Genomic DNA, 27373 nt, shown 5'->3' on the forward strand with positions numbered 1-27373 from the left:
ATTATATTTATTTAGTAAAATTTCTCATATCAATACTTTGCTCATCCTCCAGTAAAGATGATTATTTCTGACTTCCCACACCTTACATAGAGCAGGCAGACTCATGACCAGTTATCTAGAGAAGATGGATGAGTACTGGTAGCAGTGATGGGGTCAAAAAAAATGAATTTTTCTCCAGGAATACGCATAATGTTATTAATGACATGGAGTAACACTGGATTAACAATTGTCATATCAATTTGGAAAGTACTGCCCAATGGCAGATTCCTGTACCTGGAAACCTTGTCTTGGGGGCTCCCCAGTGGCCTCCCTTGAACCTGGTGGCTGTTCCTGCCACATCCTTTCTTCTTTCCTTCTCCTCGTTTACAATTGTCAGAACTGTGATCTTGCCACCAACTATTGCTCCCTGCTCCCCCATTCTTCACAAATATTTCCCTCAGTAAACTTCCTGCATATCTAATATCATCATAACCCTGACATCTCAGAGGAGTTAGCTAAAGAATCGATACAAAAAGATTTGGTTCACATCTAGATATTTCCCTTTCACAGCTATGTGGCATAAGGCTGTTTTCCTCATTTATAAAATGGAAATGATAGTGCCAAATTTATGGCATGGTTAAGAGGCTTTTTTAAAAGATTTTATAAATATGAGAATTGAAGTTTGATTAAGCAACTTTAGTTCAGTTCAGTCGTTCAGTCGTGTCCGACTCTGCGACCCCATGAATTGCAGCACGCCAGGCCTCTCTGTCTATCACCAGCTCCTGGAGTCTACCCAAACCCATGTCCATAGAGTCAGCGATGCCATCCAACCATCTCATCCTCTGTTGTCCCCTTCTCCTCCTGCCCCCAATCCTTCCCAGCATTAGGGCCTTTTCCAATGAGACAACCCTTCGCATGAGGTGGCCAAAGTATTGGAGTTTCAGCTTCAACATCAGTCCTTCCAATGAACACCCAGGATTGATCTCCTTTAGAATGGATTGACTGGATCTCCTTGCAGTCCAAGGACTCTCATGACTCTTCTCCAACACCACAGTTCAAAAGCATCAATTCTGCAGCGCTCAGCTTTCTTCACTGTCCAACTCTCACATCCATCCATGACCACTGGAAAAACCATAGCCTTAACTAGATGGACTTTTGTTGGCAAAGTAATGTCTCTGCTTTTAAATATGCTATCTAGGTTGGCCATAACCTTCCTTCCAAGGAGTAAGTGTCTTTTAATGTCATGGCTGCAATCACCATCAGCAGTGATTTTGGAGCCCCCCAAAATAAAGTCTGACACTGTTTACACTGTTTCCTCATCTATTTCCCATGAGGACATGGGACCAGATGCCATGATCTTAGTTTTCTGAATGTTGAGCTTTAAGCCAACTTTTTCACTCTCCTCTTTCACTTTCATCAAGAGGCTCTCTAGTTCTTCTTCACTTTCTGCCATAAGGGTGGTGTCATCTGCATATCTGAGGTTATTGATATTTCTCCCAGCAATCTTGATTCCAGCTTGTGTTTCTTCCAGCCCAGCGTTTCTCATGATGTACTCTGCATATAAGTTAAATAAGCAGGGTGACAATATACAGCCTTGACGTACTCCTTTTCCTATTTGGAACCAGTCTGTTGTTCCATGTCCATTTCTAACTGTTGCTTCCTGACCTGCATACAGGTTTCTCAAGAGACAGGTCAGATGGTCTGGTATTCCCATCTCTTTCCAAATTTTCTACGGTTTATTGTGATCCACACAGTCAAAGGCTTTGGCATAGTCAATAAAGCAGAAATAGATGTTTTTCTGGAACTCTCTTGCTTTTTTGGTGATCCAGCAGATGTTGGCAATTTGATCTCTGTTCCTACGCCTTTTCTAAAACCAGCTTCAACATCTGGAAGTTCACGGTTCATGTATTGCTGAACCTGCCTTGGAGAATTTTGAGCATTACTTTACTAGCGTGTGAGATGAGTACAATTGTGCAGTAGTTTGAGCATTCTTTGGCATTGCCTTTCTTTGGGATTGGAATGAAAACTGAACTTTTCCAGTCCTGTGGCCACTGCTGAGTTTTCTAAATTTGCTGGCATATCGAGTGCAGCACTTTCACAGCATCATCTTTCAGGATTTGAAATAGCTCAACTGGAATTCCATCACCTCCACTAGCTTTGTTCGTAGTGATGCTTTCTAAGGCCCACCTGACTTCACATTCCAAGATGTCTGGCTCTAGGTGAGTGGTTACACCATCGTGATTATCTGGGTCGTGAAGATCTTTTTTGTATAGTTCTTCTGTGTATTCTTGCCACCTCATCTTAATATCTTCTGCTTCTGTTAGGTCCATACCATTTCTGTCCTTTATCGAGCCTATCTTTGCATGAAATGTTCCTTTGGTATCTCTAATTTTGTTGAAGAGATCTCTAGTCTTTCCCAATCTGTTGTTTTCCTCTATTTCTTTGCATTGATCGCTGAGGAAGGCTTTCTTATCTCTCCTTGCTATTTTTTGGAACTCTGCATTCAGATGGGAATATCTTTCCTTTTCTCCTTTGCTTTTCACTTCTCTCCTTTTCCCAGCTATCTGTAAGACCTCCTCAGACAGCCATTTTGCTTTTTTGCATTTTTTTTCCATGAGGATTGTCTTGATCCCTGTCTCCTGTACAATGTCACGAACCTCTGTCCATAGTTCATCAGGCACTCTGTCTATCAGATCTAGTCCCTTAAATCTATTTGTCACTTCTAATGTATACTCATAAGGGATATGATCTAGGTCATACCTGAATGGACTCGTGGTTTTCCCTACTTTCTTCAATCTAATCTGAATTTGGCAATAAGCAGTTCATGATCTGAGCCACAGTCTGCTCCTGGTCTTGTTTTTGCTGACTGTATAGAGCTTCTCCATCTTTGGCTGCAAAGAATATAATCAATCTGATTTTGGTGTTGACCATCTGATGATGTCCACGTGTAGAGTCTTCTCTTGTGTTGTTGGAAGAGGGTGTTTGCTATGACCAATGCGTTCTCTTGGCAAAACTCTATTAGCCTTTGCCCTGCTTCATTCTGTACTCCAAGGCCAAATTTGCCTATTAACGCCAGGTGTTTCTTGACTTCCTACTTCAGCATTCCAGTCCCCTATAATGAAAAGGACATCTTTTTTGGGTGTTAGTTCTAGAAGGTCTTGTAGGTCTTCATAGAACCGTTCAACTTCCGCTTCTTTGGCGTTACTGGTCGGGGCATAGATTTGGATTACTGTGATATTGAATGGTTTGCCGTGGAAACGAACAGAGATCATTCTATCATTTTTGAGATTGCATCCAAGTACTGCCTTTCGGACTCTTTTGTTGACCATGATGGCTACTCCATTTCTTCTAAGGGATTCTTGCCCACAGTAGTAGATATAATGGTCATCTGAGTTAAATTCACCCATTCCAGTCCATCTTAGTTCGCTGATTCCTAGAATGTCGACATTCACTCTTGCCATCTCCTGTTTGACCACTTCCAATTTGCCTTGATTCATGGACCTAACATTCCAGGTTCCCTATGCCATATTGCTCTTTACAGCATCGGACTTTGCTTCTACCACCAGTCACATCCACAGCTGGGTATCGTTTTTGCTTTGGCTCCATCCCATCATTCTTTCTGGAGTTATTTCTCCACTGATCTCCAGTAGCATATTGGGCACCTACTGACCTGGGGAGTTCATCTTTCAGTGTCCTATCTTTTTGCCTTTTCATACTGTTCATGGGGTTCTCAAGGCAAGAATACTGAAGTGGTTTGCCATTCCCTTCTCCAGTGGACCACAATCTGTCAGACCTCTCTACAATGCCCCTTCTGTCTTGGGTGGCCCACACGGCATGGCTTAGTTGCATTGAGATAGGCAAGGCTGTGGTCCATGTGATCAGATTAGCTAGTTTTCTGTAATTTTAGTTTCAGTGTGTCTGCCCTCTGATGCCCTCTTGCAACATCTACCATCTTACTTGGGTTTCTCTTACTGATGCTCAAACAGCTAGTGTTTGGAGCTCTGAGATGAAACAAGCAGAACTTCTACAAATATTAGTTTTGAAGATACTTGTATGCATTGATAGTAAAATGTGAATTATCATGACACTTTTAGAAATTATTCTGTAAGTTTGTGTTAAAGTTAAAAGTACATGTATCTTTTGCTTCAGAAATTCTGCCCTTGGGAATATATTCTATAGAAATAAAAGAATCAGTGAGTAAGACTAAAGATATAAGGCTGATTAGTGAAGCAAATGTTCAAAGACTGAAGGAAAAGTGAATTCCCATCGCTCAGTGAATGGTGAATAAATGTGATGCAGTTGTACCATGACATATAATATAGTTATTAACAAGAATGAATTAACCCAGAACTTGGTGACTTGAAAAGATTCACACAGTCATTGTAATAAAAAAAGCAATATGTGGTGTAATTATAATACTTAACAGAGCCCCATTAAAATGTATCGTGAGAAAAATCCATTATGTATGACTTTATGTATTTTTATATGATTATGTGAACATAAAAATATGAGAGGATATCACCTAGTTGTTTGGTATGGATAATTGTGGGGTTGGAGGGCAGGGCTCCTGGTATGACTAGAACAGAAATTAGTGAACCAGCTAAAGGAAGTAAGAGAAAAAAACACTAAAATATTAGTATGATTTAATATATTTGTGAAAATTATATATATATATATATGTATATATAGTTTGAATTTAATACTTGAAGAGGAATCAGATGTCTGAAAATCACACCTGGGCTCCATTATCTCAGGCAAGTCTCAAATATATAATTATATCATTAGGAGGTAATAATTGCCAAATATCTGCTGTATCCAAACAAAAATGTTTCATGTTATTTATGTTTGTCATCACTTTATCTGTAAATTACCTGTATGAAAGGAGAATTTAAAATGATTTTCTCTTTTCTGTAAGAACAAAACATCAACAGGTAGTGATATTTCTTCTTCATGTTTATAGCTCCAGCACGACCAAAAACCAAACCAACCCCTATTTATGATGCCACAGGAAAACTTCTTGTGACTTCAACAACAATTACAATCAGAATGCCAATATGTTACTACAATGATGATCATGGACCAATCAAAAATGTACAAGTGCTTGTAGCAGAAGCTGGAGGTATCATCACATGCCAGGTTATCTTGTTAAATTGTGGAGTGTGGACTGCTGAATGCTAAAGACATTTCAATTCAAAATTAGTAACATCATTAATTTTTGCCTAAATAGTTTATCAAAATTAAAAGAGATGTGGTTAAAATATTTTTATTCTATATGCTGGTAGGATTTTGGCAGGATGCAGTCTTGATAGCTTCTTTGAAGGTGGGAAAGAGTTACTCTTGACTGAAGAATGCTTTTTCTCTGAGATGTCATTCTCCATAACAGTTCTATGGATTCATGTGTGATGGGATGGATAGGGTTACCTGCTTATCCAAGTAGATCAGTTGAATCATCCCTGGTGGTTCAGAAAGTGAAAGATGTTGCATCCAGATTTTCCTCATGCAATTATAGAAATGTCTTTTATAAATGTGAAAATACATTTGGATATGACTTGTAATAATTCTTCTTTTTTCTGAAAATAGCTCAGCATGATGGAAATGTAACAAAGTGGTATGATGCATATTTTAATAAACCAAGGCCATATTTTACAAATGAAGGCTTTCCTAACCCCCCATGTACAGAGGGAAAGGCAAAGTTTAGTGGCAATGAAGAAATTTACATCATAGGTGCTGATAATGCATGTATGATTGCTGGTAATGAAGACAAAATCTGCAATGGACCTCTGAAACCAAAAAAGCAATACTTGTAAGTACAATTTATGCTTACTATGCATCATGATAGCAAGCTAGTTGACATTTTTAACCCATCCATCTACCCCTCCTTTCATTTTTTCCAATAAGTACTGGATATCCATAATGTAATTGTGACCTGATGCATTATAAAGATCAACAAGGCATTGTCCTTTCATTCAGTAAAAGTACAGTTCTAGGGAAACTAGGCAAACTTAAAAGTAATTATGGTTTGAAATAAGTAACTAAGGGCAATATGAATATTGTGCAAATTGGAGAACTCAGGTAGGAGAATTTAATTCTTTTCGGATGACTAATGTGTAATGTTTTGTCTTTCTCAACTAATTATTCTGCCATGCATGCTGATGTATATACGGTTTTAGAAACACTATCCTTGTCTTCCAGTTAATTGTGGCTTCACTTTACGTCAGTCATAACAATCATTTTCAGCTCTTCATATTATCAAACATCTAAATGATGTATTAAAATATTTACAATTCCTTTAGTATTTGGTATTGTGTAGATTATAATAGTCTAATATAAAAACAGATGTTAATATTTTAGCTCTATTAAATGCTTTGCTAAATTTGGCTTATTTTTTTCCTACTAAGTTGACTATTATGACTATAATTTTTAAAAATTTAATTTCCAAAATATAATTGTTAATACTAAATTTGAAAAATACAGCTAGTTTCACTTTTGCCTACTAGTTAAAGCATTATTCAATTCTTCATAAACATCTTAGGGCAACTTAACTTTAGAAAGAGAAGTTAGAGCATTTTTTTCCAAATGCCTACCATCTGTTATTAAGAACACTTAATTGGGTTACTAAGTTATGCCCTGAAATTAATCATCATACAATAATAGTTACAGATATGATACACTATAAAGTTTTTTACCCAAGAAGTATTGGTTTTGCATAATTTTACCAAAACATTTCATATAAACCACAAAATCATAAGAATTTGAGAATGGCAGAGATTATTAATGTAGATTGATGTTATATTTTAAAATTCTTGTATGTTCATAGTTTTAAAATAAGGTAAATTTTGATTGTCTTTGTGGTGATAGAATTATCCAGCGATCTTTAAGGTTGATTTTCTTCTGCACCCATTTTCTATGTTGTATGTCATGGAAGCATATAAAGTGAAAATATAGCTGTGCACACTCAGAATTAATAAGCATTATTCTTTATTTACATGTGAACAAGGTAAGTTCTATATGATCATTCTAAATCTGGCTCACTTGTATTTTCAAAGGTGGTTTGAAGTGTAATAGTTATGTTTAATTACAGTGTGCTTGTGCTCACATTAAGTCATTTCATCCAAACAAATCTATGAGGGAGATGATCTACTTAATCTGATTAACTGCTGACTATTCATGAATCTGGTCAAATTTTTAGTCACACTTTGATGAAATTGAAAAGGTCTGTGTCCAAGACAATTATTCATCTCACATAAAGATACTATTTGTTCTGATGGTGGCAGCTTTCTAAGTTTATACTTTGTAAATTCATGTTCTCTGAACAAAAATGTATTTTCCCACAGCTATTTGTTTAAATTATACATAGAAAAAAAGTAATATGTAAATTGTTTTTCTTCTTCCACAGATTTAAATTTAGAGCCACAAATGTCATGGGACAATTTACTGACTCTGATTACTCTGATCCTGTTAAGACTTTAAGTAAGACATTTTTGTAGTTTAATTTCATTTATAATCTCAACATGCTAATCATAGCTGTAATATTCCTTAGTAAATGTATTCCGTGACTGAATGTTCTCAAGTATAAAATCACTTCCAGGTTAATTATCTTGACTAAGGAAAGAGTAGTATTTATAATACTCTTTGAAGTGATGGATGCTCCATCTATTCAAATTTGGACATAGATATCAATATGGTATTCAGTCTAGGCTGATGTGTACGGATATTACACTAAGAAAATAATTGGTTTTTTAATATGTAATCTTCTATGTAAAACATTTTTACTTCATAAAAGTGAAAAAGGATTAAGGAACTTTTTCTGAAATAATCCTAAAAGTTAGAAGTTTATCAGTCTTTTAAAGTTTTCTTTCTGATCAGTGCTTTCATGAGTTTTTCAATTATATCCACCCAGTCAGGCCTGGATAAAACGTAAGTACCATTCAGTCAGATGCAAGTGTACTTCTTTCTTTTCTCTTTCTCCCCTTCTCTCCCCCTCCTCCCCTTCCTACTACTACTTCTCTTTCTCTCCTCCGCCTCCTTCACCATCAACATATATAACATTAAATATTCTGTGCCAGACACACTCTGAGGTCCTTAGTATGTATAAACTGATGGCTCCTTCACAACTATCCTTTAAATTTAGGTCAGTGGTTCTCAATGGAGTGATTTTGCTGTCCAGGGGATTTGGCAATGTCTGGAGACATTTTTGGTTGGGTTGTCATAAGTGTGGGAGCCGAGCTAGTGGCATCTAGTGGGCAAAGAGGTCAGAGATGCTGCTGCCTATCCTCCAGGGCATAGGCAGGCCTCTCTAGCAAGGAATTATTTAACCCCTAATCAATGTGCTGAGGTTCAGAAACCCGGTTAGGTTGCTAATGTTAGTTCCATCTTGCAGATGAGGAAACTGTGGCCCAGATTCAGTGATTAAGTGGCTCTGTCAGCACAAATTTTATAACCATTAAACTGCAAATGCAGGATTTAGATCTGGATTCAAATCTTGACTCTACCACTTGAGAAAATAATTTCTATTACCCTCAGCTTCCTTATTTGGAAAATGGTGATATTATCTGTCTTGAAAGACTAATGTAAAACAATATGGGTAAATATATTAACCTTTTATAGTTAATAAAAATGCTGAATGTTTAATAGCTTCTTTTTTGATAGGCTATAATGAAAGATTTTAAAATTATACTTCCTTGGGAGCAATTCTTTCCCTAGGATTTCTCTGAGTAATTCACAACTTTCTATCTCCTGTGTACCAGTCTCTGAGCCTATGGAACTCTGTATGTTGTTCGGATCCACAGTATATATCATCAGTGCAATAGACTTCAGTGAGAGTTATGGTTGAGAGAAGATAGAAAATGTTCCACCATTTTTAGTTAGAAATTCTCATCTGGTTCTGGACCATTAATTGTATAAAAAGCCAGTTTCTGCGGCCTCCACTTAGTTAAGGAAACTTTGGATCTTGAAGAAATGAAATGTAGTACACCATTGCTACATTAATGTTTATAAAAGAATAACAAATTTCATTGGCTTGCTGTCTGCTTAATTCCATAAACATCACTGGTTTATTTTTACATAATAATTTCAATCATTTTAAACTTTTGTCAAGTGTTTCTGCATTTGGAGGATGTGTTTATCACGCCTGACACTGCCACAGTAAATGTTTTAGTGGCATCAACATAATTTCCTTTAGAGTATAGCATTCAGAAACCACATATTACCACAGCTAAATGCTGACCCCAGTATATTAACTGATGGAAGATAAGAAACGTAGGACAAATGGATTAGCTCATACATCTTAGAGAAATGACATTTTGTAGATGCAGTGCTAAAAAGAGTTACTTTGTTGTATTATTTGCTGTGTATTATTCATCTCACAGCTTCTTGGGTTTGTATAGATTATTGATATGAGAACAACATATTCAACTGGTTGTCTGGAATGTAAAGTTGACACACTTGGGTTAATAGGCATGAAAGACGAGGGAAAGTCAAGCATTAGGAACCATAGTCCACAGAGACATGACTCCTCAGATACTGCAAAACAGCATCCTTGTGGCCAAGGATGGGCCCCCTTCAGCACTGGCCACAGGTGGTCTCAAGATGTTTCTCGGCGATGGTCTCTTCTTTTCCTTCCTTTCTCTCACAGCCAAGGCAGTGGCATACAGTAATTCTAGAAGGTAGGAGAAATATGCTTGTAAGTTCTCTGATTCCTCTCCTGAAATCATCACCACCACCCCAGTCACCCAGGGGCTAATGTTTGTGTGCCCTGGTAAGAGCAGGAGTGTCAGAGGATGTAAGATGTAGAAGGAAGGGCAGAGCACCAGATGTTAGCAAGGTTAGAGGAGGAGCCACTGGGGAACCAGACTGGACGTGGTAGGTAGAATGCCCTTGGGTTGGTAAGGGGTAGTGACAGGCAAGGGTCATATGTATCTACAATCAGTTTTTCAGGGCTCATGTTATTTGTTGGAGAAGGAAATGGCAACCCACTCCAGTGTTCTTGCCTGGGAAATCTCATGGACAGAAAGCCTGGCAGACTACAGTCCACGGGGTCACAAAGAGTCAGACACGACTGAGCATGCATAGACCAGTGACATTAGGACAGCCTTTCAGGTTCCTCCTTAGAGTGGCCTTCAGCGGGCTCTCTCCTGACAGACAGCAGCTTGATAATAGGCTTTTGTTCTGTAATGCTCACTCTAACCTTGTGGAATTCTGCTACCTAGATAGTTATCTCTAGCTAGTAAAACGGAGAAGGCAATGGCACCCCACTCCAGTACTCTTTTGCCTGGAAAATCCCATGGATGGAGGAGCCTGGAAGGCTTCAGTCCATGGGGTCGCTAAGAGTCGGACATGACTGAGCTACTTCACTTTCGCTTTTCCCTTTCATGCACTGGAGAAGGAAATGGCAACCCACTCCAGTATTCTTGCCTGGAGAATCCCAGGGATGGCAGAGCCTGGTGGGCTGCCGTCTATGGGGTCGCACAGAGTCGGACACGACTGAAGCGACTTAGCAGCAGCAGCAGCAGCAGCAGCTAGTAAAACAGTACCGGACAGGAGTAGATGGAGTTTAAAGGAGTGCAACCCTCGGTTATAGTGAAATGAAATGTTCAGATTTGTAATGTGTCATGTACCACTGGAGCAGAATTCTTTGATGTAGAGCAAAGTAGCTCAGTCATTCTGCTGGTTAATGGAAGTAGCACCGTCAATTTCTGCTCACATTAATTTTTTTTTTTTTAAGCTAGCTATTGGATATTGTGGTTCTGTGTCTGTCAGGTTCACTCTGATGAGTCAGGCACTAAAGTGCACCTCCAGAAAAGGTGCTGGTCTACAGTTGATATTCAAAAAAGGCATGAAGTCATAGTTTTTGGAAAAAGAACATTACTGAGGAGGATATAGTAGAAGGACTCAAAAAAGAACTAAAGTCGATCATTTCTATAGTGGGCAGTGGTCAATGGCAAGAATGATTTCATAGCTGTGAGAGTGGAGGCCAGCAAATAGTAAATGCATTGGTATAATATCCCCGGGGTCATAAGAGTACAAAGGATGTACTTTGAGTCCTCTCTCTTGAATATGTCATATATTAGTGTACAGGACGAGTGGCTCCCAGCATTTCTCACAAGCCTGCCCAATCCTTAAGTGTATCTCACACTTTAGCCAAAGAAGTCTAGGTCCCATCTAGATCATCAAACCATCACTGGATGTATAGTCATTCATTGGTATTTTGCACACCACAGGCAAGGAGCTTCAAGTTGTGTTATCTATCAGTACAGTCTTCAGGATTTAAGCACCTTTTGAAGGCTGTGTTTTGAAGTTAGTATAGGACAGGCACTTACAAGACAGACCATTTTGATAATGGCTATGACTGTAGAGATATTATTATTGGGATGTTAAATTAGGAGCAAAGAATCACTTTGTTTAGATGAACTAAAAGGCTTAAGATTAGTGAAAAGGCTAGCAGCAGGACAAGCGAGAAGGGGCCAGACAGGGCTTTTTGCTAAATAAAGATGAATAAGGTGGAAGAGAAATCACACCTGGGGAAATCTTGATGACCTGTAGGAATAATGCAAAAGGACAAGTGTCATCATTTTAATCCTAAAGATATACTTACAACTTACTTGCTTTTATTTGCATTCAGGATTGAGCCTTAGAATTTTTATTCACCAAATTCACAAATTCAACAAATTCACAAATTCACCAAATTCTCCTCCTTAGGTATATAAGTTTATGGAAACTGCTTGCAGGCAATGTTTTGATTACAAGGTTTCATTATAGAGGATTCCTGTGATTTGAACACCAGACACTCCTTTACGCTCCTCACAGGGCTTCATTAAAGCTGAAAGAGAGGAAACAAGCTCCACGGCAAAGGCACTCTGTGATTGTTTTTTTTCTTTTTTTTTTTGTCATAACACTCATTTAATTACTGTGCTAACAATGAAAAGTTCCAGTATTCTCGCTTGGGAAGAAAAATAGGGAGTCACTATATATTTTTTGTGGCAAAAGTAACAGGGGGAAGTTTTATGATGTTCACAGGCAGTAGTAATGTGATAGTCAAGCTCGTAAACTCTGCAACCAGACAAGCATGTTTCAGGCCATTTTGGCATATATGGAATTTGTGACTTTTTATTAGTCACTTAACAAATTAACCTCTGCAGTCTCATTTCCAAAAGTAGAATAATACCCAATTCATAAACTAACTGGGCTTCCCTGGTGGCTCAGACAGTAAAGAATCTGCCTGCAATGCAGGAAACTCGGGTTCAATTCCTGGGTTGGGAAGATCCCCTTGAGAAGGAAATGGAAACCCACTCCAGTATTCTTGCCTCTGAATCCCATGGACAGAGGAGCCTGGCGGGCTACAGTCCATGGGGTAGCAAAGTGTTGGACACGACTGAGTAACCTACACTTTCACTTCACACTTTCATAAACTTAACTGGGAGATTAAATCAGATGAATGTACAGATTAGTGAATAAGAAAGGTTATTAATAAATATATTAAACATTGTTTACTTATGTGCCAAGCCCTTCATGAGTATTTTCCATATAGCCTCATGTATTTTTTCACTACAACCCTATAATGTGACTTCCTATTTATGGGTATCCCTAATGTATTGCTAAGAAATCTGAAGCTGGGTCTTTAAGCAGCTTGCCCAAGGTTACAGAGCTGGGGAAGTACACCACCAGCTTTTAGACCCAGGCAACCTGACTTCAGGCAATGTTGTATTGCCTAGAAATTACTAAGTGCCCAAGTAGCTTTCAATTTCATTACTATTGCTAATTTTTCTGCTCATGCACACTTCCTATCCTTGCTGTACCATTTTCTCTTCTCAATATTTTAAACAATTTCTAGCTGTTCTCTTTTCACCTTCTCAGTTTTTAAGGCTAACATTAATGCATGAGTATGCTTTATTTTTACACATAAAAATGCAGTAATTCCTTTTGTTTTTTGTAAACAATAGGTGTGACTTTTCTCTACATCCTGGAAACAATTGTTTAGTATCTACTTCTAATATTTTGCATAGCTGATATATGAAAGTAGCATTTATTTAGGGTATTTTAATAGATATTTCTTGAATTATCACATAGAATGACTTTTAGTAAGCTCTTTGTGCAGTATTTAAATATTCTGGATGGCTAGTACAGGGCTAAAAGAGAACTTTTTTACTTAAGTTCTGTCATAATAAATGAGTTATAAAGCTCAAAGTCACATTCTCTTATGTATCTGTATCAAGAGACAGACATTGTCCTAAGAGCTTTATAACTCATTTAATTCAAGCTTCTTCTTAGAGATATAAAATTAGCTTAAAAAGTCAGATCCATAGGCTGAGTTTAAATAATGATAACTTTAATCAAAAGATAATACTTATGAAAAATTAGTGCTTTATAATTATGATTTGCTTAATTATAGTAGAACATTCTGTTATGCAAATAAAATGATTTGGCCTTTCATAGGATTTTAAGTCTCATTAGGAAATGACTTGTACATATTACAAAAAGAATGCTCATACTTTCAAGCAGAAGTGTTCCATTTTCTGTGAAAGGACTTAGAGAATAACTTCATTCTGTACTGGTAATGCTTGGTAGGTACATACATAGCAGTGAATCAAAATTTGTACTGGACAATCACAGTACATTTTGTCCTTTCCTAACAGTACATTTGTAATGCATGTGCCAAAAGGATTACCTACTGTTTATTAATATATTATATGTCATTTCTTCACTTCACTTGGCTGGTACTTTGAAATGGTAATCTAATCTGAAAATTTCTATGGTCTATGAAATCATTTCTTTTCTACTAGATTCCAAGGTCTAGTGACTCAATACTACCTGATAAAGATGATTCTTTATTTATCTTCATGTTTCCTTTCTCAAGCATATCCAGTTAGGAATGAGCATGTGAAAATTTATGAAACAAGCCATTTATATTTTAATGTGTGAAAAAGGTGTATCTAAAATACTTTATGACCTATTATATGCTCATTTAGTGTCTTCTAAATTTAGGTGAAGATTCTAGGTGACCATGAAACTCTGATACATGTTTAAGATTCAGTATTTATTCAAATCCACCATGCAGAGGAGCCATAGAAACTCTTTTAGATTGTTAACATTTATAAGCACCAAGCCAGGGGAATAAAGGTGAAACATTAATCCCTGTGTATTTTACAAATAGTTAACTTATGTTGTCACCTGACTTTAATACTTTTTATAGTAAAATTATATAACTTAAAATTGATGATAATTACTAATTGTATAAAAAACAAACACTTTATAGTTATTTGGTTTAATGCCTAATCTTCAACCTGAAAACTTTTAATTTTTACTTCAAAACTGAATTTTTAATCAGTATTTTAAAAAGTATTTATTGAATATTTGCTATGTGCCTGATACTATTCTCAGACTTTGTATACAGTTTAGAATAAAATAAAGACTCCTGTCTTCAGGAATCCTACTTCCGGACTGGTAATAAGATAATAAATAAATGGATTTTAAGATACATTAAGAGGGTTATGGAGGGGGGAAAAAGTAGAACAGAGTGCAGAGGAGGTAGGAGGGGGAAGACAGGAAGTGGAGGAGTTGTAACTTTCCATCTTAAACAGGGTAATGTCAGAGTCTGCTTGGGCTGCCATTACAAAGACCATGCTGCTGCTGCTGCTGCTAAGTCGCTTCAGTTGTGTCCGACTCTGTGCGACCCCATAGATGGCAGCCCACCAGGCTCTCCCGTCCCTGGGATTCTCCAGGCAAGAACACTGGAGTGGGTTGCCATTTCCTTCTCCAATGCATGAAAGTGAAAAGTGAAAGTGAAGTTGCTCAGTCATATCCGACTCTTCGCGACCCCATGGACTGCAGCCTACCAGGCTCTTCTGTCCATGGGATTTTCCAGGCAAGAGTACTGGAGTGGGGTGCCATTGCCTTCTCCGTACAAAGACCATAGACATAGCTTAAACAACAAGGTTACTTTCTCACAGTTCTGGAGGTAGGAAGTGTTCCAGCCAATTCAGTATGTGGTGAGCGCTCTCTTCCTGGCTGGGAGGAGGCCTCCTTTTCGCTGTGTCCTGCCGTGGCATTTCCTCAGTATGTGCACACAGAGGGAGAGAATAGGATTCTGGTGTTCTCTTCTTAAAACGACACTGATTCTGCTCAACCCTTAAGATCTCAAATAACATTAATGACATCCTTACTCAAATACTGTCACATTGAATTTGTGTTAGGGTTTCAGCATATGAATTTTGGAGGGACACATATATTTAGTCTGTAAGAGGCTTCATTGACTAGGTGATATTTGAGAAAATTCTTAAAGGTAATGACATGGCTCCCCAGGAAGATCCACAAGAGAAATTCCTTTCTAGGCACAGGAAGAAGCTGGACAAAGCCCTATGTCAAAAGTGACCTGGTGTATCCCAAGAACAATAAGGAGACAGTCTGGCTCCAAAGCAGTAAGCCAGGTGGCGATTGGAAGGGAAGTCAAAGAGATAACAGGGAACCAGAGTGTTAATGAGGGACCAGAGACCATTAACCTATGGCCATAGGCCATTGGAAGGACTTTGGATTTTGTCTGTGAGAGATCAGGAGGAATTTAAGTAGAGAGGTAATATTTCAAAAGCCTTATTCTTGCTTACTATGCTGAGAATACATAGAAGAGAAGGATAGATACAGGAAGACTTGTTAGGTGTCCATACAATAATTCATGCAAAACAGGATGGTGGCCTTGATCAGGTTACTTGCAGAAGAGGTAGTAAAAGGTGAATAGAGATTACAGAAAAGTTTTGAATAGTATAATGAACCCCAAGTACCTATTAAGTTTGCCACATCTGCTCTATTTGTGCATTTGTCATTTTATTTCTGAAGTATTTTAAATTATAGAAAACATTATCTTCCACTCCAAATACTTTAGCTTATTTCTCTAATAAGTCTGTTTTTATTATATTGTTTCAGTTAAACAAAATTAATGTTAAATCCTTGATATTACGTAAAACCACATATTTTCAAAACATCCTCTGATTTTTTTTCTTTATAATTTTTTTGAAACAGGATCAAATGAGAGATTCACATTATTTTTGATTGTTGTGTCCCTTAACCTGGGCTTCCCTGGTGGCTCATATGGTAAAGAATCCACCTACAATGCAGGAGACACGGCTTCGATCCCTAGGTTGGGAAGATACCCCGGAGAAGGAAATGGCAACCCACTCCAGTATTCTTCCCTGGAAAATCTCATGGACAGAGGAGCCTGACGGGCTATAGTCCATGGGGTTGCAAAGAGTCACACACAACTGAGTGACTAACACTTTCAGTTTTCACCCTTTCTCATCTATTTTCATCTAGAAGAGACTTCTTCCTCCCGCCTCCCCACTCCTCTGCCAAAGACTCCTTTAGGCAACCAGATGAGCTGTCCTATAAGTGGTTCCATGTTCTGAATTTGTCTGATTGCTCTTTATTGATGTCATTTTATTCTTGAACTACTTTTCCTACTTTCTTATAAATTAGAGATAAGATCTAAAGGTCTGAATATGCACAATGAACATTTTGGCAGGAATACTTTACAGGTGTTGCTGTGTAGGTCAAAATACCTCACATTAGGAGGTATATAATATCTCGTCTCGTCACATTTTCAGTGATGTTAAAATTGATCAGTTAATTTAGTGATAGTGACAGCATGATTCTTCACTGGAAGTTTTTTTCCCATTTTATAACCAGCAAATAATCTGTGAGGTGATAGTCTGACATTCCCTAACTGTTCAAGTCCCTATCAACCTCCTAGTCATTTAAAGATGCATTTGTGATTGTTACCTGAGTCAGTTATTTCATTAGGAATGCAAAATTAATTTCCAATTTTATTATTTCTTCCCCATTTATTAGACAGAATTTTCTTCTAAAAAGGAATTTTTTATCCTTAACTAGGGCTTTTTTTAATTCATAAAAATAGAAAGCCAGGGGAAAAAAGGCTTAATTTTCTCCTTTTAATTTCAAAGTTTCAGAGTGAAAGAAAAGTAGTTTAACTAAAACCAGAGGTTACAAAGTAGTATTTTTTATTTTAATTTTCATTTCTATTTCATTGAATAATATTAGAACTCATGGATTTTTATACTGATATTGAATATACTTTTATCAGTTTCAGTTTTTATTCATCATAATTTTAAAATGTTCCATCTTTGGCCAGTAGGACCTCTTAAAGATGACCTTTTGTTCTTTCTACACCATTAGCCTTTGATAGTTTCTTAGCTTTCTTGCCCCATTAGATGTCCCAAATTCCTTTTGTGCCCTAATCACAATTTGGGATTACTATCCCTCCAATTTTCCCTAGTTTCTTTTAGCGAAAAGTGTGCATACTTAGAAGACAGAGTCAACAGGATTTCCTCAGAGATTTTGGATGTGTTCTGTGAATAAGAAAGTCAAGTATGTCTGCAAGATTTGGGGACTGAGCAACTAGAACAAATGAAGTTGCCATCAACTAAGAAGAAGAAAGATGCAGCTGAAAGGAGGGACGGATAGGAGTTCAGCTTGGGACATTCTGATTTTTAAAATTTAATTACATTTCTATATAAGATGTATAGTAGGCAATTGGATATACAAATTTGGAGTTCCTTAGATTACAGATAAGTAGACATCATCATATAGATGAAAATTAAAACCATGAGGTTGCATTAGTATACCAAGGGTGTGAGTTTAGATAGAAAAAAGAGGACCAAGGACTGAGGTCCAAAGTTAAAAGATCTAGAAGATAAATATATGTGTACATTTTGTTAACGTTATTGAGAAATAGGCCAAAGTATATCTTTCTGTATTTTAGACCCAACATAGTATCCCATATAATAATAATTAATGGTCATGTTACACTTTCTCTTCAGGTGAAGGACTTTCAGAACGAACTGTAGAGATTATACTTTCAGTCACTTTGTGTATCCTTTCCATCATTCTTCTTGGAACAGCTGTTTTTGTATTTGCAAGGTAAGACTATTTACATAAGACTTATTCCTAAGATGCTTTATGGACAGTTACGGTCTAAGTAGGAGACAGAAGCCCACAGTGGTTACTAGAATGGGAGGCATTTAATAATAACAACTGTTAACAAATACAAACAGTTAACTATTAAAAGGAGTAAAAGAAAACACTAAAGGATCCAAAAGTAGCAACTTTAACAAAGCTGCTCTCTCTAGCCTAAGGGAAAGTGGACAATACGTGAACAAACTAGAAGCTGTCTCGCTCCCAAGTTTGTCACGAAATGGCCACCACAGGCACGTCTCCTATTACAGTGAGCAAAGAAATAGGACAGAGAAAGCGGCTGGAGCTGGTCTGTAGAAGCTGCCCATTGTTACTGGAGGGTAGGCAGCCTGGAATTAGACAGTGAAAGCAGTCCCTGCTGCCTGACTGTGGATGGGCTGAAGCTACTTAGCATCATTCTCTGATGGGACGGAGACAGCATGAACTTTAGAAGCCGCTAGAACTCATTTAGGTGGACTACTGGCCTTCCACAATGAATTATAATAATGCAGCCCTAGAACACACAAGGGAACTGTCTCCCTGCCCCTACTGCCTTGCAGGATGACTAGTGTCCTCTTTTAAGAAGGCTCAACATCCCACCAGCTGGCCAAGAAGTCTAGCTCCAATATCTCAAAGCAGGACAAAGAAGTAGATGTAGGACTGAGAGACAAGTTTACACAAAAGGGGAAGGTGCCAGGCTTTCTACATCTTTGAATATTTAATAACTCTGATAGGTTTAATTAAAAATATTTTAATCAGGCTTGATCTTTGGGTTGAGAAGATCCCTTGGAGGAGGTCATGGCAACCCACTCCAGTATTCTTGCCTGGAGAATCCCATGGACAGAGGAGCCTGGTGGATTACAGTTCCTGGGGTCGCAAAGAGTCAGACAGATTGAGTGACAAACACACAGCACACAGCACAGGGGAAATCTTAGTTGTGATTCTGAAATCCAGTTTCATAAGATAGATTGCCAAGTTAGAGGGACCTTCCAATTGTAAAAATAACCGTTACGCTAATTTCCTAAGTACCTCAGTAGGCTCTGCTTTATCTGAAGAATGTTGTCCTGTATTGTGTTTGCCAAGCATCCTCTATTTCCTCTTGAATCTTTTAAATTATCATTTTGATAGAAAATTTGAAGGGCTTTCGAAAGATATTTTTCTTAAACTAGATAGTGTTCTCAGATTCAGCCAGAAGATGGTGAGAGTTATACTGTGCAAGCTATGGTCCTTGTCCCCCAGGGACATGCAGCCACTGTGTTCACAGTGTTCTTCTGCTCCCAAATCATTTCTTTATAGGATGAACTCCTCTAGGGGGCAGAAAATGGCCCCCTCTTATTCCCTACAACTTTTCTACATGTGGCTGTTCACCCAACAGAGTTTAATCTCACCTGAACATCCCTTAGGCTTTCACACACTTCTGCTTTTGTTCAGTCAACTGTAAATGTGCTTCCTCCGCCTTCTGCAACACCCAAGTCAAACTCTCCTTTTTATTTCTTCTAAGTGCCAATAGTTGTAATATCATTTCATAACTGATCAATTACTGTTTTACAAGTTGTAATTTGAATATTTTTCCTCTGTATGCTTTTTCTACATTCCAATCCTTCTCAACTAAATTATGTCCTTGAGGATAAGGACCATATGTTATATTTTCTATATCATCCTCAACACAAATCATAATAAGTATTAAATATTTGCAGTACAAAAGATAGAAAAGCTAAATATTACTTTATATTTAACATCAATTTGATTTGCAGATTCAGGTGACTTTTATTTTTGAACCTGAGTTTTCTGGCTCTATATTATATTCTTAGATTATATAAAGAATATATAATTATATTTAGATATACATACTTGGCAATATTTTTATAAAACACTTATGTATCTTATCATATGTAAGTGTTTTATGTAGGTAAAAACAGTGGAAGTTTGTCTATTTGAACTGGTGCTGATAGCAATGAGCTGTGACCACATTGGCATATTTCCTTTTTATGATAAACCTATGGAACAGCTTGAGGGAGGAGAAACAAGCTCACAACATCCGTCTCATTCACTCTATACTTTAAATGTGTCAGTGGACTCAGGCCTTGAAGAACTGATTCTCATTAAAAATAGCATGTTAAAAAGTTATAGTAGAATATATTCTGTGGAATTAAAACAGGGAGAAGAATCTGAGTAGCTGTAAATTTGCAACGTGTCCATAGAAGTGATCCCAACAAAGAAATTATTTGACTAATGTCTTAAAAAGAAATCTAAATACAAATACGTGCTTTCTATGCTAGTTCCTCCTTGGACTTTACTACACTTACTTTTAGAATTCGACAGAAGCAGAAAGAAGGTGGGACATACTCTCCTCGGGATGCAGAAATTATTGACACTAAATTCAAGCTGGATCAGCTCATCACTGTGGCGGACTTGGAACTGAAGGACGAGAGATTAACGCGGTGAGCACACTCCTCTGGGCGAACAGTGGTCCAAAGGGCCTGGAGCCATGACCCTATTGTGACCTGTACTTGTTGGAAGTGATTGTGGGGCTTCTATTTACACAGGTCACAGAGATTTTCTTTCAAAGGGTGACCTCCATCTTCCACACACTTCTCACTGGTGTTCAGAGAATCACTTAATCTTCCTAATACTTTGAGTTCAATATGAACCTGGGTCTATAATGTTCAGCAAAGTTTTTTTCTTCCTGAGACAATATTTGTATACATTAAATCTTTAAAATTATGTCCAATAATTCACTACATATGATAGTATTTTTTTTACATTGGATTTTTCCTGTCCATGTTTTAAATTACATATTTATTTAAATTTGTTACTACTTGACATTCTTTTTATCATTTTTTATAAAAGCCTTTCTTAAGCTCTTTATTTAATGTAAAAAATGATTTTATTTAATGTAAAGTTACATTAAAGTCTAAATTATATTAACACTTCATTTTTTAAATTGCTTAGTATTTAAGGATTAAATACAAAGTAAAATTTATCTTTGAAAGGAAAAATTTTAAAGTATGCATTAAGCATGTGCCATCAAAATGTTTCGGAAATATGAGTACTTAATTGTAAATGTTAAGTAATTTTATATTCTTTTAAAATCATAAGTTTTTCAAAATGTTGAAACATTTGAAAAACTTCTATTAAGATAATTAACCAAATTCTTAAAACTAATAAAAACTATCATCAGAAAGTTTTAGATTCTTATGAGATTCAGTACTTTATGATGCTCACAAGCATGTGACAATTGTTACAAAGTAGCTGTATAGTTGTGTTGAACCTTTAGAAGCTATTACTATGAAAATATGACACCAAAGGTCTTAAACTTAAAAAGGAATTAATCATTTATAGTTGTTATTTACCAAAGCTGGTCTTTACCTAATAGACTGACTTTGCACAAATATTTCCAGCATGTCTAAAAACATCTAATATGTGCTATAGATGGAAGTGTCATCTGATAAGCAGGGTCCTTCTGAATGCTACAAAATGAAAGTTACTCGGTGTTATCAGTAAATTACAAAGTACTTTGGTTCGTTGGATATGAAAATTCCTTTATACTTATCTACATTTGTTTATGTTCTAATATGGGTTATTCCTATCTAAATGGATAGTGCTCCAAAGACTGTAAGATATATATTTAAACCACATAAAAGATCAATAGATCTGCAGAGTAACCTGCCCAAGCTAAATCATATCATAGTAACAATAGAACATCAGTAGTAATAGGCTATGCCTCAGTTCTGTAAGGGTCCTGCTGCAGAGTAAAAGGAAGTTTTTTTCTCCTTTTCCCCTGTGGGCCCAACCCCCTTTCCACACCCCTTTCTCAATTAAGGCCTGGTATCTTCGTCTTTCTTCTACATGTGAAGCGTAAAAGGAATGAAACTTCAAATCTCTGAGTGTAATTAATTTTAGTTTTTTGAACAATTTAGTTGAATCTGTTCATGTGAATTTCTAAGCAGTCAAACATGTTTACAGTATTTTTTTAAGTGGAAGTCGCTCGGTCGTGTCCGACTCTTTGTGACCCCATGGACTTTACAGCCCATGGAATTCTCCAGGCCAGAACACTGGAGTGGGTAGCCTTTCCCTTCTCCAGTGGATCTTCCTGACCCAGGAATCAAACCAAAGAATCTTTATTAATCCCCCAAAAGTCTCTAGTATGAGGCTCTTTAGGAGTTATAATACAGTGAAAAAAGCCAGTCAGTATTGGAGAAAGTATTCTTTTTCAAGAAGGTTACCATTCTATAGAGGCTATGTGAGGTCAGATCCTCTAAGCTCTGTGTTTTCACAGCTTGCCCTACTCCACTGAACACAGCCATTATCAAAAAGGGATAAGATATATATTTTAAATATCTGTCATGACAGCTAATGGAAAAGGTGGGCAAAGACTGTATAGATTATTTACTAGTGGGTACTTAAAATTCAAGGACAGCCTCATCAAACATTATTTATTTTCCTGCTTCCATGTTTGTTTATATATGTCACTTTATTTGTAAATAGATGTAGAATTGTCTTTAAAGTATATTTCAAATGATTTTTATCTACTTTTGCTCATAGAAAACTGGTATATATTACTGCTAATCATATCAAAGTTAGAAATTTTAGTTTTCAATGCTTTTTGCTTCCTTGTTTGTTATGACTCTAGTAATCATAACTGTAATACTTATTGGTAATTCCAATGTCACATACTAATATGCTTTGCTTGATTACAGAAATTTATTAAAATAACTGTCTCCAGCTTTATTATTTATTGAAGGTTTTTCATGTTAATAAAGTCACATACATTAGATGATAAGACTAGAAAAAATAGTAATTAACAACAGATTCATAATTATCCATGTGCACATATGCATGCGGTCATCCTTCAGGGAAGCTCTAAAGCTCTTTGCCTGTATTTCAGGTACTGAAAAGTCTAAATCTATCAAAAGCCACATATGTCTGATGAGGACTGAGCCACAAGGATTGATGGTAGATTCTGAGAGTGAAGAATCAAGGAGTCTGAGTTAGCTTCCAAATTGTTGAGTAACTTATGCCATGTGCCGGTTATTTATAAGAAGGAACTTAGACAATTTCCTTTAAATCTACCCAACATATGCTCTTTCCACTTGAGGTTTAGGCAAATTCTTTTCCTTCCAAACTGCCCATTTTCTTCATGCTAATTGGACTGCCAGTTTTCTTCAGTGTTATATGTTGTCACTTGTCTGTAACAGAAATGATAAAATATCTAATCAGCAGTTAAAATATTAATTTTAATGGAGTTATCTAATTGACCAAAAATGGTCATTACAATAATTGATATTCAAAATCAACTTTAGGACTTAGGGTCTTATAGTTAAGAAACTATATCTGCATGTATAGCTATATACATTTTTAAAGATTCTTCCTATAATTTCCATATATGTAAACTCATATCATTTGATTATATTATACCTTGTTTCATAAAGGACTTGAAGACGAATTCTCTCATTCTTTTTCTTCTTGAAAACTAGTGAAATTTAAAGATTTAGTACTTTATAAATCCAAGAGAACATTCAGTGATATGCAAAGAAAATGTTTTAAATTCTTGTTTGGAATGATAATGATATCATTTCATTATGCCATTTTCTGTATATTTTTAGTGAACATAAGCAATATATAGTAGGAAGAACATTTAATATTTGGGTTCATCTATTCTACATTCACCAGATTAGACAATGACCCTGGGATTTGCTATTTGATAAACAAATTCACAAAAACGTTTTGTGATGGCTCTTTCATCATTAACACATTGAAGTGAGAAATGTTTCTAGGAGAAAATATTAGCTATATGAGCATACAGACACACTGGTAGCACAGACCTGTCTCTTTAAAACTGCTGAGGCTGGATCACAGAAGAAATCATGAAGACATCAAAAAATACAAAGACAAATGAAAACGAAAACAAGATCTAAAACCTATGGGACACAGCTAAAGCAATTCTAAGAGGGAAGTTTAATGATACAAACTTACTTGAGGAAATAAGAAAAATCTCAAACAACCTATCCTTATATCTAAAGCAACTAGAGAAAGAACAAGCAAAATCCAAATTTAGTAGAAGGAAAGAAATCACAAAGATTAGAGCAGAAATAGAGATGAAAAAAACAATAGAAAAGATCAATGAAACTAAAAGCTGAGTCTTTGAAAATATAAACAAAATTAATAAAACTTTCACCATACTCATCAAGAAAAAAAGAAGAGGACCCAAAATTAAAAATGAAAATGGAAAAGTTACAGTGGACACCACAAGTATACAAAGGACCATATGAAATTACTACAAGCAACCTATGGACACCATATCTTTGACAAAGGAGGCAAGAATATACAATGGAGAAAAGACAATCTCTTTAACAAGTGGTGCTGGGAAAACTGGTCAACCACTTGTAAAAGAATGAAACTAGAACACTTCCTAACACCATACACAAAAATAAACTCAAAATGGATTAAAGATCTAAATGTAAGACCAGAAACTATAAAACTCCTAGAGGAAAACATAGGCAAAACACTCTCCGACATAAACCACAGCAGGATCCTCCATGACCCACCTACCAGAATATTGGAAATAAAAGCAAAAATAAACAAATGGGACCTAATTAAAATTAAAAGCTTTTGCACAACAAAGGAAATTATAAGCAAGGTGAAAAGACAGTCTTCAGAATGGGAGAAAATAATAGCAAACGAAGCAACAGACAAAAAATTAATCTCAAAAATATACAAGCAACTCCTGCAGCTGAATTCCAGAAAAATAAACCACCCAATCAAAAAATGGGCCAAAGAACTAAACAGACATTTCTCCAAAGAAGACATACAGATGGCTAACAAAGACATGAAAAGATGCTCAACATCACTCATTATTAGAGAAATGCAAATCAAAACCACAACGAGGTACCATTTCACACCAGTCAGAATGGCTGCTATCCAAAAGTCTACAAGCAATAAATGCTGAAGAGGGTGTGGAGAAAAGGGAACGCTCTTACACTGTTGGTGGGAATGCAAACAAGTACAGCCACTATGGAGATCAGTGTGGAGATTCCTTAAAAAACTGGGAATAGAACTGCCATATGACCCAGCAATCCCACTGCTGGGCATACACACCGAGGAAACCAGAATTGAAAGAGACGCGTGTACCCCAATGTTCATCGCAGCACTGTTTACAATAGCCAGGATATGGAAGCAACCTAGATGTCCATCAGCAGATGAATGGATAAGGAAGCTGTGGTACATATACACAATGGAATATTACTCAACCATTAAAAAAACACATTTGAATCAGTTCTATTGAGATGGATGAAACTGGAGCCCATTATACAGAGTGAAGTAAGCCAGAAAGAAAAATACCAATACAGTATACTAATGCATATATATGGAATTTGAAAGACGGTAACGATAACCCTATATGCAAGACAGAATAAGAGACACAGATGCATAGAACAGTTTTATGGACTCTGAGGGAGAAGGTGAAGGTGGGACGTTCTGGGACAATAGCATTGAAACATGTATATTATCATATGTGAAATAGAACACCATTCCATGTTCGAAAAAAAAAAAGAAATTACTACAAGCAACTATATGTCAATAAAATGGACAGCCTAGAAGAAATGGACAAATTCTTAGGTACAACCAACTAAGACTAAACCAGGAAAAAACAGAAGGTATGAACAGACCAGTTACAAGTACTGAAATTAAATCTGTTATTTAAAAATTCCTGACAAACAAAAGTCCAGGATCGGATGGCTTCACAGATAATTCTACCACACATTTATAGAAGATTTAACACCTATCCTTTTGAAACTCTTCCAAAAATTACACAGAAAGGAACACTTTTGAACTCATTCTGTGAGACCACCATCACCCTGACGCCAAAACCAAAGATAGCACGCACACAAAAGTTACAGACCAATATCACAGACCAAGCCCACAACAAAATACTAGCAAACTGAGTTCAACAGTATACTAAAAGAATCATATACCATGATCCAGTGGGATTTATCCCAGGGATGCAAGGATTTTGCAGTATCTGAAAAGTGATCAGTGTGATACACCACATTAACAAAGTGAAAAATAAAAATTAAATGATCATCTCAATAAATGCAGAAAAATATTTTGATAAAATTCAACATCCATTTATGACAAGAAAAACTTTTTAGAAAGTGAGCATATAAGGAACACACCTCAACATAATAAAGGCCATGTATGACAAATCCGCAGCTAACATCATACTCAATGGTGAAATGCTAAACATTTCCTCTAAGATCAGGAATAATACAAGGATGTCTTTTATTCAACATAGTTTTAGAAGCCCTAGCCACAGCAATCAGAAAAGAAAAAGACACAAATGGAATCTAAATTGGAAAAGTGAAACTTTCACTGTTCACAGATGGCATGATACTATACATAGAAAATCTAAAGATACTACCAGAAAACTACTAGAGCTCACCAATGAATTCAGCAAGGTTGCAGGATACAAAATTAATGTGCACAAATCTGTTACACTTATATATATTAACAATGGAAGATCAGAAAGAGAAATTAAGGAAGCAGTCCCATTTACCATCACATCAAAAAGAAGACAATACCTACGAATAAACCTTAATAAGAAGGCAAAAATGCCTGTACTCCAAAAACTATAAGATGCCAATGAAAGAAATCATAGAATCATAGATGACACAAACAAATGCAAAGGTATACTATGTTTGTGGATTGGAAAAATCAATATTGTGAAAATGACTATACTATCCAAGGCAATTTACAGATTCAGTGCAGTCCCTATCAAATCCCTATGAAATTTTTCATAGAACTAGAACAAAAAAATTTTACAATTTGTACAGAAACACAAAAGACCCTGAATGGCCAAAGCAATCTTGAGAAAGAAAAATGGAGCTGGAAGAATCAGGCTCCCTGACTTCCACTATTATACAGTCATCAGGACAGTATGGTACTGGCATAAAAACAGAACTATAGGTCAATGGAACAAGGTAGAAAGTAGAGATAAATGCATGCATCTATGGTCAACTAATCTATGACAAAGGAGGCAAGAATACATAATGGAGAAAAGACAGCCTCTTCAATAAGTAGTGCCAGGAAACTGGACAGCTGCATATAACAGAATGAAATTAGAACACTCTCTAACACCACACACACATACACACACACACACACACACACACACACCTCAAAATGGATTGAAGACCTAAATGTAAGGCCAGATACTATAAAACTTACAGCAAAACATAGGCAGAACACTCTCTGACATAAATCACAGCAATATGTTTTTTGATCCATCTCCTTAAGTAATGAAAATAAAAACAAAAATAAACAAATGGGACCTAATTAAACTAAAAGTCTTTTGCACAGCAAAGGAAACCATAAACAAAACAGAAAGTGTACAGAATGGAAGAAAATATTTGCAAACAAAGTGACTGACAAGGTATTAATC

The 27373-nt window shown here is 36.5% G+C and overlaps 1 protein-coding gene and 2 long non-coding RNA genes across 4 annotated transcripts in view; 1 reads left to right on the forward strand and 2 right to left on the reverse strand.

The window, feature by feature from the left end:
- The window catches only part of PTPRQ (protein tyrosine phosphatase receptor type Q), a 242572-nt gene that overhangs the window by 174672 nt on the left and 40527 nt on the right, over positions 1 to 27373 (forward strand). For both annotated transcript variants that reach the window (XM_081597131.1, XM_081597130.1), the window contains exons 31-35: positions 4940 to 5098; positions 5560 to 5782; positions 7376 to 7449; positions 17802 to 17901; positions 20247 to 20375. In XM_081597131.1, coding sequence (XP_081453257.1) covers positions 4940 to 5098; positions 5560 to 5782; positions 7376 to 7449; positions 17802 to 17901; positions 20247 to 20375 — 685 coding nt within the window. The remainder of the gene's footprint in view (positions 1 to 4939; positions 5099 to 5559; positions 5783 to 7375; positions 7450 to 17801; positions 17902 to 20246; positions 20376 to 27373) is intronic.
- On the reverse strand, positions 6941 to 22537 carry LOC145547485 (uncharacterized). Its single transcript, XR_014083857.1, has 2 exons — positions 20235 to 22537; positions 6941 to 9658 (listed from the first exon to the last, which is right to left on the reverse strand). It is a non-coding gene; the product is annotated as an uncharacterized LOC145547485 (long non-coding RNA).
- LOC145547484 (uncharacterized) overlaps positions 22620 to 27373 on the reverse strand; it is a 68593-nt gene continuing 63839 nt past the window's right edge. The window contains exon 2 of the long non-coding RNA XR_014083856.1: positions 22620 to 23123. This is a non-coding gene — a long non-coding RNA (uncharacterized LOC145547484). The remainder of the gene's footprint in view (positions 23124 to 27373) is intronic.

The sequence above is a fragment of the Giraffa tippelskirchi genome, chromosome 4 (assembly GCF_054371585.1).
Source record: "Giraffa tippelskirchi isolate mGirTip1 chromosome 4, T2T-mGirTip1v1.2.pri, whole genome shotgun sequence".
NCBI lineage: Eukaryota > Metazoa > Chordata > Mammalia > Artiodactyla > Giraffidae > Giraffa > Giraffa tippelskirchi.